The sequence below is a fragment of the Amborella trichopoda genome, chromosome 4 (assembly GCF_054954075.1).
Source record: "Amborella trichopoda isolate Santa Cruz 75 chromosome 4, AtrichopodaSantaCruz75HAP2 v2.0, whole genome shotgun sequence".
Taxonomy (NCBI): Eukaryota; Viridiplantae; Streptophyta; class Magnoliopsida; order Amborellales; family Amborellaceae; genus Amborella; species Amborella trichopoda.
In genome coordinates this window covers 58,608,443-58,620,920 of record NC_142339.1, presented here as the reverse complement: position 1 = coordinate 58,620,920, position 12,478 = coordinate 58,608,443, and the positions used below count along the sequence as shown (strand labels likewise).

General features: G+C 37.5%; 1 protein-coding gene across 1 annotated transcript; it reads left to right on the top strand.

The window, feature by feature from the left end:
* Positions 1–271: 271 nt before the first annotated feature.
* Positions 272–2,672, top strand: LOC18422229 (myb-related protein 306). Its single transcript, XM_006827181.4, has 3 exons — positions 272–559; positions 836–965; positions 1,532–2,672. Exons 1-3 carry the CDS (start codon positions 427–429, stop codon positions 2,394–2,396), a joined length of 1,128 nt encoding a protein of 375 aa, XP_006827244.2. The 5' UTR covers positions 272–426; the 3' UTR covers positions 2,397–2,672.
* The last annotated feature ends 9,806 nt before the right edge of the window (positions 2,673–12,478 follow it).

The window sequence follows — 12,478 nt, the reverse complement described above, 5'->3', positions numbered from 1 at the left end:
TGAGAGAGAGAGAGAGAGAGAGGGAGAGAGGGGGATGGTTTTGTTGGGTTTCCCCGTGCTCCACATTGAATGCACGACGCGGTAATGCAAGGCAGGAGGATTCACCGGCTGACTTTTGCAAACCCTCTATTTAATGCCTTTGCTGTCCAATTTTGACTCTCGCTCCACCCCGTTCGGTGTGAGTCAGCGTTGAGACATGATTGGTGGAACAGCTTTCTCTCACTAGGTCTCTGTATATATACACGCATACCGCCTGTCTTAGACGACCGTCTTTCAACAAGCAAGAGTGGTGAGAAACTAGATGCTTAGAGAGAGAGAGAGAGAGAGAGAGAGAGACAGTGTGTGGAGGCAGGACTTGCAGGCGATTCTAGAGTGAGTGAGAGGCAGGAATAGCAGCCAATTCTAGAGAGAGAGAGAGAGAGAGAGATGGGAAGACCACCTTGTTGTGACAAGATTGGAGTAAAGAAAGGGCCATGGACTCCAGAGGAAGACATCATACTGGTTTCTTATATCCAAGAACATGGACCTGGAAATTGGAGGGCTGTTCCCACAAATACAGGTAAAGAAATAAAAAGACCCAAGACCATCTGCTTTCTAGAGAGATAATGGGGATTGCTAGGGTTTTTTGAGGAAGTATGTTCATTTAAGTTGTAGAGAGAGAATGGGTGGTTGAGGAAGTGTGTTCGCTTAACTTATAGAGAGAGGATAGGTGATTGTTAGGGTTTTTGGAGGAAGCTGAGATTTGGGTTGGAGATCTTGTTTTGCCTTTAGAAGAAGAGATCCAACTGTTTTGCTTTTATGAGTTTATGATTCATTATCTTTATCTCTCTACCAGGTTTACTGAGGTGCAGTAAAAGTTGCAGGCTGAGGTGGACAAATTATCTTAGACCTGGTATTAAGAGGGGCAACTTTACTGAGCATGAGGAGAAGATCATAATTCATCTCCAAGCTCTACTTGGGAACAGGTACACCATTCTTCACTGGTTAAGAGAATTAATATATGTATATATATATATATATATATAGAGAGAGTGTGTGCGTGTGTGTTTGTAGACAAACAGTTTAGAGAGAGAGAGATTGTAATGATCCATGATACCTAATCACGTTCCAAGTAGAATCAAGTAATTAACATAGAGAGACAGTGTGTGTTTGTAGAGAGAGAAAGAGAGTTTAGAGAGAGAGGGAGGGTGTTTCTCCTGTCCCATGAACCCTAATCTTGTTCTATAGAGGGAAAATTTGTTTTTGGACCAAGGAAGATAGTTTTAGCATAGTTCCATGAGGATATTGTTTGAATTTCTTTGTGATCAAAGACATAGACCTAGAGAGAGAAATTTGCATTGACCTATGAAAGGTAATTTTTCTCTATAGGGAGGGAAATTGTTTAAGACCCAAGAAAGATAGTTTTGGGCCTTTCCTTAGGATATGAATTGAAATTGTCTTGCTACCCCAGACCCTGAACCAACTTCAGCTTCCCTGTAGGAGAATATTTGTAGAGAGAAAATGTTTGATTTTGAGTCTCTCTTTTTGGCAGATGGGCAGCCATAGCCTCCTACCTCCCACAAAGGACAGACAATGACATCAAGAATTACTGGAATACCCACCTCAAGAAGAAGCTCAAGAAGCTCCAAGCTGGCCTTGATGGTGATTTCCCAAGCGGGATTACAAATTTTCAGCAACCGATCTCCAAAGGACAATGGGAAAGGAGGCTTCAGACTGATATCAACACAGCCAAACAGGCCTTATGTGAAGCTCTATCAATGGAGAAACCCAGTTTTTCTCACTCTAAATGCCCCATTGAAGAAACCCATCCCTTGTTTTCTTCTTCTCCCTCCTCTTCTTCTTCTCCCTCCTCTTCTTCATCCTCTCACCTGAGTATCAGATCAAGCCAGGCCTCAACCTATGCTTCAAGCACAGAGAACATCTCAAGGCTTTTGGAGGGGTGGATGAGGTCTTCTCCCATGCTTCAAAAAGAGAAACCCACTGCGCAAAGTGAACTCACTGGCTTGAATAACAACTGTTCAAGTTCTAGTGAGAGAATACAGAGCTCTCTCTCCCTAGTTTGCAGCACCCCAATCAACAACAACAACAACAACAGTGAGATCATCTCACAAGAAGCTCTTGAAAGGCTGCTTGGTTTTGAGGGGGGAAAAGCCATGGCTTCTTGGAAAGATTGCTCTCCTGAATCATCAACTCCTGATGTGTCTCAGGGGGTCTCTTTTGATGAGAACACTGCAAATTACATGCCTGAGAACTCAACAAGCTTTCAAACTTTCCAAGAGGAGAGCAAGCCCAAATCGGAGGGCCAAGGCCCTCTCATCTTGATCGAGAAGTGGCTCATGGACGGCCAGGATTTGATGGATATGTCACTTGACGACACCAGCACACTTGTGTTTTGAATTCTCATCCCTCTCTACTCTCTCTCCCTCTCTCTCTTTTTCTCGCTCTTTCTCTCCCTACTGTTTCCCTCTCTAACTTAGACTTGTGGAGTAATTATGCATGCAGAGGATGCATAATGCCTTGAACTGATCAAATCTATTCTCGGGAAAACCGAAGGGAGTGGATGTTAAAACCATCCCTTTTCCAAGTTGTATAATACAGACATCTATAGTATTTTTATATATAGATGTGTTATTTCAGATTTTGGATGATACAATGCACTTAACCTTTTGAGAGTTTTGGTTTTTCAGGTTTTCAATTCCATTTCTCTTTAGAATTTGGATGTATTGAAATTTTTCCCATTATTTGCAATTTTTGAAGCTTGGGATGTGGTAGTGGCATTGCTCTTTTTTTTATGTCTAGGGTTTTGAGTGCTTAGGCCCTAGAGTGAAAGAAACGCAAGCTTTAAGTGAGAAACTGTTTTTATTTTGGTACATTATAGGTATGTCTAAAAAGATAATATACAAAGAAATCATTTATTAAATATATCATTTACTTTTGGTATAAGGAAGTCGTCTCGGAATTATTTATAACCAAGGGATTCCAAGATCCGTATCTTGTTTGTGTCGTAAAGTTTGAGAAAAAATGCTTTGAAATTTGGGTTTGGTTAATGGAATAAATGTCATCACCAAATTTCACATCCAATAGTTAAATTAATTGTGATTTTTCTATGGAGATTAAGGTGTTGGCTAATTTTGATGTAACAACCATTGAATTTACCATGGATGTTGGAGAGAGATGCATTCGAGCGAGAAACTTATGCCTAAGAGTGAGAAGACCCTCTTTTCTTTTGCAGAGAGAGAGAGAGAGAGAGAGAGAGAGGTCTTAGATTGAGAAAACTTACGCATGAGAGTGAGAAGACCCTCTTTTCTTTTGGTGAATTATGTAAGAAATGTGTAAAATATGATATTAATGGAAATCAGGGATTGACTAATTTGGATGAAAAGACTTAGATTTTACTGAACTGTGGAAGCTGGAGAGAGACAGAAAGAGTGCTTATTTTTGGTTGGGGGAGAGGAATTAGAGAGAAAAAATTAAGCCTTAGAATGAGAAGACCCTCTTTTTTTTTGGTGAATTATGTGAGAAGACATGAGTATAGCTGGAGCATGTAGAGAGAGGGCTCTTGAATTTGGTGTACTAAAATTTTTTATCTAAAATTTAGGAACCCCCTTAATAATCACTAGAGATGATTATGTTCAAAAGAAAAAATTTAGTTTTTAATTTTCTAAAACTTAGATCACATGCTTCAAAAAAATGAGACTGTTTCTAATTAATCTTGAGGCATTATTTTGGAAGTCTATAGAGTGTACGATTTGAAAAAAAATTCATTGACATCAGCACATTGGGAAGAAGGTTAGATCTCCAAAATTCAGGATCCTAAGAGTACTACTAGATTGGGTCTTAACCTAGAGAGTAAATGCATAGACTGCTCCCTTGGGAGCATAAAGTCTTTTGGCCTTGAGTTTACTATGCTAGGGGAGGTGTGGAGAGGAGGGAGAGAGTGTGAGTAGGACCTCTTTTCTTTTGATAAAACATGTGAGAAGACGTGTGGTAGTAGCGAAATTAATTAGGAGATTTTGATGGAAAAACTGTTGAATTTGCTGTACTATGGAAGATGCAGAGAGCGAGAGAGAGAGAGAGAGAGAGAGCTCTTGAAATAGTTATACTATGGTAGCTGCAGAGAGAGAGAGAGAGAGAGAGAGATTTGTAGATAGAGAGAGAGAGAGAGAGGGAACATCATTGAGATGATGTATTAGATGCCGTTATCGTTCTACTTAAATGCGTTATGTGTCTGAGACTGCGCAGAGGGGAAGGAAAAATCCTAAGGCAAAGCTGTCTTGGAAAACAGCAGATGGAGATCATCAATGCATCGCATGTGAACCCTTTTGACTTTCTCACCCCCCCCTCTCTTCCACTAAAGTTTCCCTGTGTCCCCAGCTTTTGAATATGATCTCCTTTTGATGGCTCTCCCTCTCGCTCTCAACTAGACATATCCCAGTAGACAAGTTGAATCCGCCAGTTTATCGGTTGCTCAAAATCGGCCGTTGGCCGGTTTTTTTAAGCTGGTTCGATTTTTCAACACTACTCTCTCTCTCTTCTTCTTCCATTTCAAGTTCATGTTTTTCTCGGAGCTCTCTTTCTCTACTCTCTCTCTCTACATATACATGGTTGTCATTCTTGTTGCACGGTCCATTACATGCAAACTGTAAAAGGTACAGGAAAAGGGCAAAAGCTCAATATGAAGGAGCAAATGCGAAGAAATTGAATATACATTGCTTTCGGCTTTTGAAGAGGAGAGAGGAACCCCAATAAATACGCGAGAGTGCATGTGAGCTGCTAAAAGAAGCAATGCTTTTAACCCCCATGGACTCGTATGTAATGTCAAAACTCAAAAGCAAGAGAGTGGTTGTGCATTTCTTCTCCTCTCATGGAACCAAGCTTCTTACAGTACTTACTCCCCGTGAGCAATTACTTTCTCTTTTTTTCTCTCTCTATTTCTTCCCCTCTTTTTTTTTTTTTTTTTTTTCAAAAACTTAATTTTTACTTTGGATCAACCCAACCAAGGTTTTAGTCCGCAATCAAACCAGTTGGTCCTCCAACCTGATCCATTCTAGTCTCGATAATTATGATCCAAAGAGCTTAAACAGGCTAATACCAATTACTCAAACAAACTAGATAGCAAAGAGTCCCACACATTTCAGCAATACGTCATTTTGAGTCTCTATAAATCTTCAATGTTAAGATGTTTTTCAACTCTAACTTAGACTCGTTCAAGTAACCAAGATGTTTTTCAACTCTAACTTAGACTCGTTCAAGTAACTCAGCCTTAGTAGGTTGATGGGTTGGGAACGAAACAATCGATTTTGGACAGTTCTCAAGATTTTATAAGTTTTTTATTTGGATTCGGCCTAGTATTTGATGAAATCTGCCCAATTCCCAATATTTAGTAATTCTTATGGGCTCAGGACCATAGCAAAACCGGATTCAAGTCTATGTTCTCTAACAATATTAGGGTATATGCGCATTTATGTAGTGCTCCCTAACGGGGATAGTCCACAATGGTAAAAATTCTTTGGACAAAAATTCTTTTGACTATTGTTATTTTGTCATTAAGGGTATTAATGTCGTTTAGATATCTTTTAATTATTGCGTTTACTATTGTAAATAGTTAAGTGTTTGTTTTTTCCAAAATATAGTATGTCACTCTTGCCAAAGTATGGTTGTAGAGATCCACACTAAGATTGCTTTTTTCTTTAACATAAAACAAAAGATTCTCCATGGATTATAATACTCCTTTGTAGTAGAAATTCATTAATTTACACATTCAAACCTAAATATTAAAATGACAATCATAGACCTTGAAGGAGACTACTGTCCTAAGGAAAAGTCCATAACAGTCTCTCTCTCTCTCTTCCAAAGGGGAAGGTCCATAGAAATCTCTCTCATGTGGATGTGGCATTTTAAATAGTCCAAATTCATTCTCTTTTATCAAGTCCCACTCATCATTCTATTTAAAGTTTCTCCAAGAGATTTTTCTTAGGCCTAATTTGAGCCAAAATTCAATCTCAATCTGAAAATCAAAACATGGTTTCAAGCATGTTTTTGCCATTTTTTCTTGAATAATGATCCTATAGGACTTTCTTCTATTCATGTGTATAAGACCCCAAAGGATCACCATTAAAATTGACACGGATCTCAAAAAAGTTATCACATGAGTATGAGATTTAACTTTTATATAGATCCGTGCCAAATTTAATAGTGATCCTTTAAGATCTTACACACATAAATGGGGAAAAGTTCTATACGATCATTTCTCTTTCCTCTTAAAAGATTAATGTACACCTACTTTGATCCCAACTTTCAAAATCTCAATCTCAAAATCCCAACGAAAGTATGAAGCGGTATTTTGGAAAATCAGAATCAGACTCCGACTCAGCCGAACTTCAGTTCCAATTCCCCATGTCTAACTTGCGATTCCCAAGTAGGATCTGAGACAACTACTAAAAAAAAGAAAAAAAAAAAAAAAAGACTCAGGATGCTTTTCATACTGAAAGTGCCAGCCTAACGCTACTAATTCCGAACCACTGATATGAAGCATGGCCAGTAGGTCAGTTGGACTAGAGAAAAAAAGCACATGAGAACCTCCATCTTAACTTCTTGAGAAAAAAAGCACATGAGAACCTCATCTTAACTTCTTGCAAGGAAAAGGAAGAAAATGAACCCATTCTCTTCCATAAAAACGAAGCTTCCTATGTGATAGTCAATGTGGCCAGGGCATTATGGGCCTCTACCTATTTCTTTTGCATATATGTATATAGATGTACCTTAGGTATTATTGCCTTAAAAAAGTGACCATTTTAATTTGTCAAAAAAAAAAAAAAAAGAGACCATATTCACTATAACTTAAAATCTCTGACACCATCATGTGCGCCTTAACTAAGGCCTTTGGCCCCATAGGGGAACACGTGGGACATTGTAGTGAAAGAAATGAGAGCTAGGCACGTGCACTATGAATCGTGTTTCCTACGGCCACAATTATTGGAGCCGGATTGAGCCAGGGTTAGACTAATTTGGCTTGGCCCATTCTCTCTCTCTCTTCCCCCCCCCTCCCTCCCGCTCTCTCTCTAGACCATGTTAGCTTGACCCATGCTCTCTCCCTCTCTAGGCCAAGTTGACTAAGCCCATGCCGTCTCCTCTCTTTCTAGATCAAGTTATCTCTGTCCCATTCTCTCTCTCTCTTTAGACCAAGTTGGCTAGGCCCATGCTCTCTCTCTAGAAGTGAACATCGCTCATGTGTATGTCATGTACCCAAATTTTGTTATTGAGGGATCCTAGTACAAGTGTGTGTCATTGTGGTGGCAGGGTGTGGGCAGATAGGCTTGGAAGAATGATCCTTTTTGTATTCTGGCCAAGATCAAAATTCTCCTTACAACTTATCAACAAAGAACCGTCCCTCAATTCATCTCCTTTTCTTTGACTTGTTTTTGTGATTTCTATCTTCCATCTTTCGTCGTTTTCCTTTTCAATATATATATATATATATATATATATATTAATGTTTTTATTTTTTGCCCCACATGCTCATAAGGAAAATTGATTCATGTGGGCCAGACCGCATTTCTACATATATGGTCTAGAAAGCATAAGGCATCTAACTTAAAGATAAATGCAAGTAGGTGTTCCATCTAAAAACAATGAAAATTAATGGTCCAAATGTTTTCTTACTAGAATTATTATTTCTAGTTTTTAAAATTTATTTATTTTTTCATATTTATGATCTCCATGGTAGAGATTACATGTCCTTAAAAAATAAGTCTTAAAATCCATCTTAAAAATAGATTTATTAAGTGGCCTGCATTTCTACATATGTGGGCTTGGCCGCATAGAAACTGGGTCCTTATGATAATGCTTGATTTATGTCGTAATTTCTTTCATAATTAACAACTACTATGGTTTTCTTTTTTTTTTTTCTCAAATATTTTCCTTGTAAACTTTGTGGCGTACCTCCAGCTATCAGATTTCACATTTGATGAGTATGGTTTATTATGATTTATTTTTTTATCATAAAAAAAAATGTCATAATAAGCTATACCTATCAAATGTGAAGTCTGATAGCTGGCTTATTGTAACCTCTTTGTACGAAAAGTAAATGATCTTATAAGAAAGAGCCCCAACATAATTGATTGTTCTTGTCAATTTGGAATGCTACGTCCTATGCTCAATTCCTATTAGGATAGGAGCCCTCTCCCCACATACTCACCCAAAAAAAAAAAAAAAGAGAGAGAGAGTAAATGGTCTTGTAACGAGAGGAATTCCAAAACTTGCTACCATACATGACGACATATGGTATACTCTCACGCGAGCATACTATTCACTTGTTCCCTGAGGCAAAAGATTCGAACAAAAAAACGTTTCTGATCCGAAAATTTGGAATGTGCTTATAGTGTATGTTTTGAAAATAAAATTAAACTTTTAATTGGATCTAGGTTTATTATGAGTGAGATGGTGTTAGATGGCCAACACCAATCTCATTTAGATGGTAATTCAAAAGGGAAAGCTTTATATCCGTCCCTTACAACATAGAAGTTCTATCCTCCTTATCTAACCTTCCATTCTGAATGGAGGGCTAAGATTGTCCCAATCATAATGTCACATGTTTATACTATTTTATTTTTAATTTTTTTTTATAAACTATTTTGACACCAAATTTTGGACGTCCATTCCTCTATTAAACTTGCACTAGTGAAAAATATAAAAAAAAATATTTTCAATAAAATAAAATGATCAAAATACTCTTGAAAGTTTCAAGAGGAATTTCGGTCATTATATTTCATCGAAAAATTATTTTTAATAAGTTTTATAGGTACGCCCCAATGAGAAGATAGCACGTACCAAATTTTATATTCATACAATTTATATAAAAAAACTAAAAATAAAATACTTTGAGACGTCGGATCTAAGATCAAACGGTGACTGGCTCTTTTGATCAAAATTAGACGGCTAGATGGTTGGGAGAGGATAGAACTCCTATGCTTAAAAACCTATCCCAATTCAAAATACTTTCTAACAAGTGGTGTTTTGCATTGTATCTCAGAAGTGGTCTCAACGTAATTTATCTTTTTTCTCTTGTGCATGGACACAATCGTGCTCCATAGTCCACGGTAGTTAGTTGATACTAGCTCACAGTCCTGCTCTACTACTAACCCACACCATCCTTAGCTAAATCTCATAAAAAAAAAAGCCTTAAGCGTTTTATCGCGCTTTGAGTTCTAAAAAATGGATGTACAGTTAGAAAGTTGTGGCCGGTCCAGATTGGAGGGGCAAAAACTACGTAAGATTCACTTATGTTTGCGGTTTTTTACACATGGTGATACACCAAGGACATGATATTCATTTCGACATATTTACAAACTATCCAGCTCTTAACATTTCTTTTTAAAATCTCATTAGCAAAGTATTTAGTATCACCAAAACGAAGAAATAATGACCGATTTCTTATTTGGTTCTCCCCCCAATTACTAGATTTTCATGATCATATGGATCATACAATACTATCCCAGATATATACTAGAAACATGCATACCAGGTTCCATGTAGCTATGTTAACTTCTCAATCATCTGGGTATCATCAAGGTTTAGGGTTCAAGGCCAAATCGTTAATGTTGAGGGGTGCCTCAATGTGACATTTTTAGATCCATTCTTACTGTGGGTAGGTGACCCCTTATTTGCTGAACCACCCCAAAAAAAAAAGAAAAAAAAAATCTAGTGCCATCAACACCATGTCAATCGTTTGGACCGTGAAGAAACTCTAGGAAAGCAGGTCCCAGGCAACCAAGATTGAATTATTAGACCCTCTATTCAATATCACCGTCTAACCTAATGATGTACGGTGAGGACCCCTTCAGTAAATACACCCTTCCCTTTCAAATGAGCCCTCTAAAGCAGGTCACAGGCTACCATGATTGAATCATTGGCCCCTCTATTCACTATCACACTCTAACCTAATGATGTACCGTGATGACCCCTTAAGTAAATATACCCTTCCCTTTCAAATGAGTCCTCTCCCCATGGTTTGTGCGTGGTGCACTTGGAAAATGCATGGGGGACACAATTTGTTTTTTGTTTTTTTCTGACAAATTTTGTGTTAAGAAAAATGGACGCATATAGCAAACCATAGTCCTAGCTTCAATTTCAGAATGCGACCTATCCCAATGGCATCCTATGCCATGTTCACAAAAACAAGTAACAATGTCCACATTGGCAGGGGCAAACTAATATCAAACAATATCAATTATTTAAAATGAGAAAATATTTAAGCAAAACCTGACATATTGGACCATTTGTCAATTTATTCATTTTTAACTTCATTTCCAAAATATCTATCACATCATGTAACAATTGAAAATGAGTAAAATATTCAATAGATGATAAAATAGGTGTATTTTGATAAATTTCTCAAAAATTTATAACAAGTTGTATTGAAAAAAAGGAAAGCTTTCTATGTTCCCCCTACAACATAGAAGTTCCATGTTCCCCCTTATCCAACCGTCCATTTTTTAATGGAGGGCTAAGATTGTCCCAATCACAATGTCACGTCTCTACACTGTTTTATTTTTAATTTTTTTTTCTATAAACTGTTTTGACACCAAATTTTGGATGTCCACTCCTATATTAAACTCGCACTAACGAAAAATATAAAAAATATTTTCAATAAAATAAAATGACCAAATACCCCTAACATTTTAAGGGGCATTTTGGTCATTATTTTTTATCAAAAAATTATTATTAATATTTTTTATAGGTGCGCCCCAATGAGAAAAATGGCACGTACCAAATTTCACATTAAAAAACTTATATTAAAAAAACTAAAAATAAAATACTTTGAGAAGTCGGATCTAAGATCAAACGGTGAATAACTCACTAGATAAAAAATGGACTGCTGGATGGTAAGGGGAACATAGAACTTATATGTTATAGGGGGAACATAGAAAGCTTTCCCATTGAAAAATATCGTACTAACAAATACACAGTGGCACATTGGTCACGTATTGGTGTGTGTGGGAACTATAACATTAACATCACCCGATATATATAATAGTTAAGCATCAGGGTGGGAACAAGTTGGGCTGGGTCGGGTCAGATCTTGCCAGACCCCAGACCCGACCCAAAAATATACTAGTGGGAAGATGATGTCAAGATGATCAATTTACGGATATTTGGTACAGTTGGCAACGGGTCGGGTTTGGGTTGGGTCTGGCTGGACCCGAACCCGGACCCAGACCCAAATGTATTCGGGTCCAAGTTTTGGACCTGAACACCAAAAAGTTGGACCCATATCCATACCTGTCGGATCTCCATTGCTACTATCACTATGAACTTCTTTTTTTTTTTTTTCCTTTTTTATTATCATATGCCCATATTATTGGCAACAAGGTCACAATCACCTGCAATTAGAGTTCAAGCTATCTAATTTGTCGTTTAATAACTAAAGATGACTACCAATTCTTATTGTATATGATCCTTAATACAACCAAAAGAATAGAGCTTGAAGTATTTTATTTCCAATAGTTTACTGGAGTAGGTCAGGTACATATATATAGAGTAATGAAACTATGAGACCCTCCCACACCCATATGAGTAGGACCCCAAGGATCACCATTAAATTTTGACACAGATCTCTAGAAAAGTTATCACATGGGTGTGAGACTTGGGTGAATAGGTTTATTGATAAACTTTTCTAAAGATTTGTGTCAATATTTAATGGTGATCTTTCGGTATCCTACTCACATGGGTGTAGGAATGTCTCATAGTATCATTACTCTTTTATATATATATATATATATATATATATATACCGGCTGCACCGCACCCAAACCACAAGTATTAGGTTGAAAGACTTAATGCTCATTAAAAAAAGACTAGCAATTGTTATCCATATGTACTGAATGGAGAGAAGGGCTTTCTAGATTCGGGAGACATGGAGTTCGAGTTATTGCTCTATAAAAAAGATTAACAATTGTTACCCTTATGTATATTGAAATGAGAAAGGGACTTTCTAAATTCGGGAGACATGGTCCCCCTTGACATTCAATTATATGCTTGAATTCAAGCAATCAATTTTCCTCCTATCTGTTTCCCATCAATCTTTTTCCCACTTCTTTCTTGGGTTAAACCTGAGTTTTTTTTTTTCCCTCTTGCCACGATAAAGGAAAAGCAAAGTGATGAATGTTGAATCTTTTTACACAATTGACCAACAGTAAACCTTGTTTTCTTTGATCTTGGGAAGAAAACTTGAAGAGTGGTCGTGCTATGATGTCTGAGACCTCTCGCTTAGGTGGGAGCTGGGCCTTCGATTTGGTTAAAACAAGGAGAGCGCGACCCCCACTGGTAGACCACCATTTTGTACTACTTCCTCTTCCTCTAATGCTATACCTGCAATAAGTATGACATCAACTTTACTCCTATCCAATCCACCCAATTTTGTTTTTTTACTCCATTCCCCAGATCAGCATAAATCAAGTAACAATGTCCATGTTGGCTG

Coding starts and splice junctions, on each gene's coding strand:
- LOC18422229 (XM_006827181.4), top strand. CDS start 427: ATGGGAAGACCACCTTGTTGTGACAAGATTGGAGTAAAGAAAGGGCCA. Junction 560..835: donor GGCTGTTCCCACAAATACAG/GTAAAGAAATAA, acceptor TCTCTCTACCAG/GTTTACTGAGGTGCAGTAAA. Junction 966..1,531: donor CAAGCTCTACTTGGGAACAG/GTACACCATTCT, acceptor TCTTTTTGGCAG/ATGGGCAGCCATAGCCTCCT.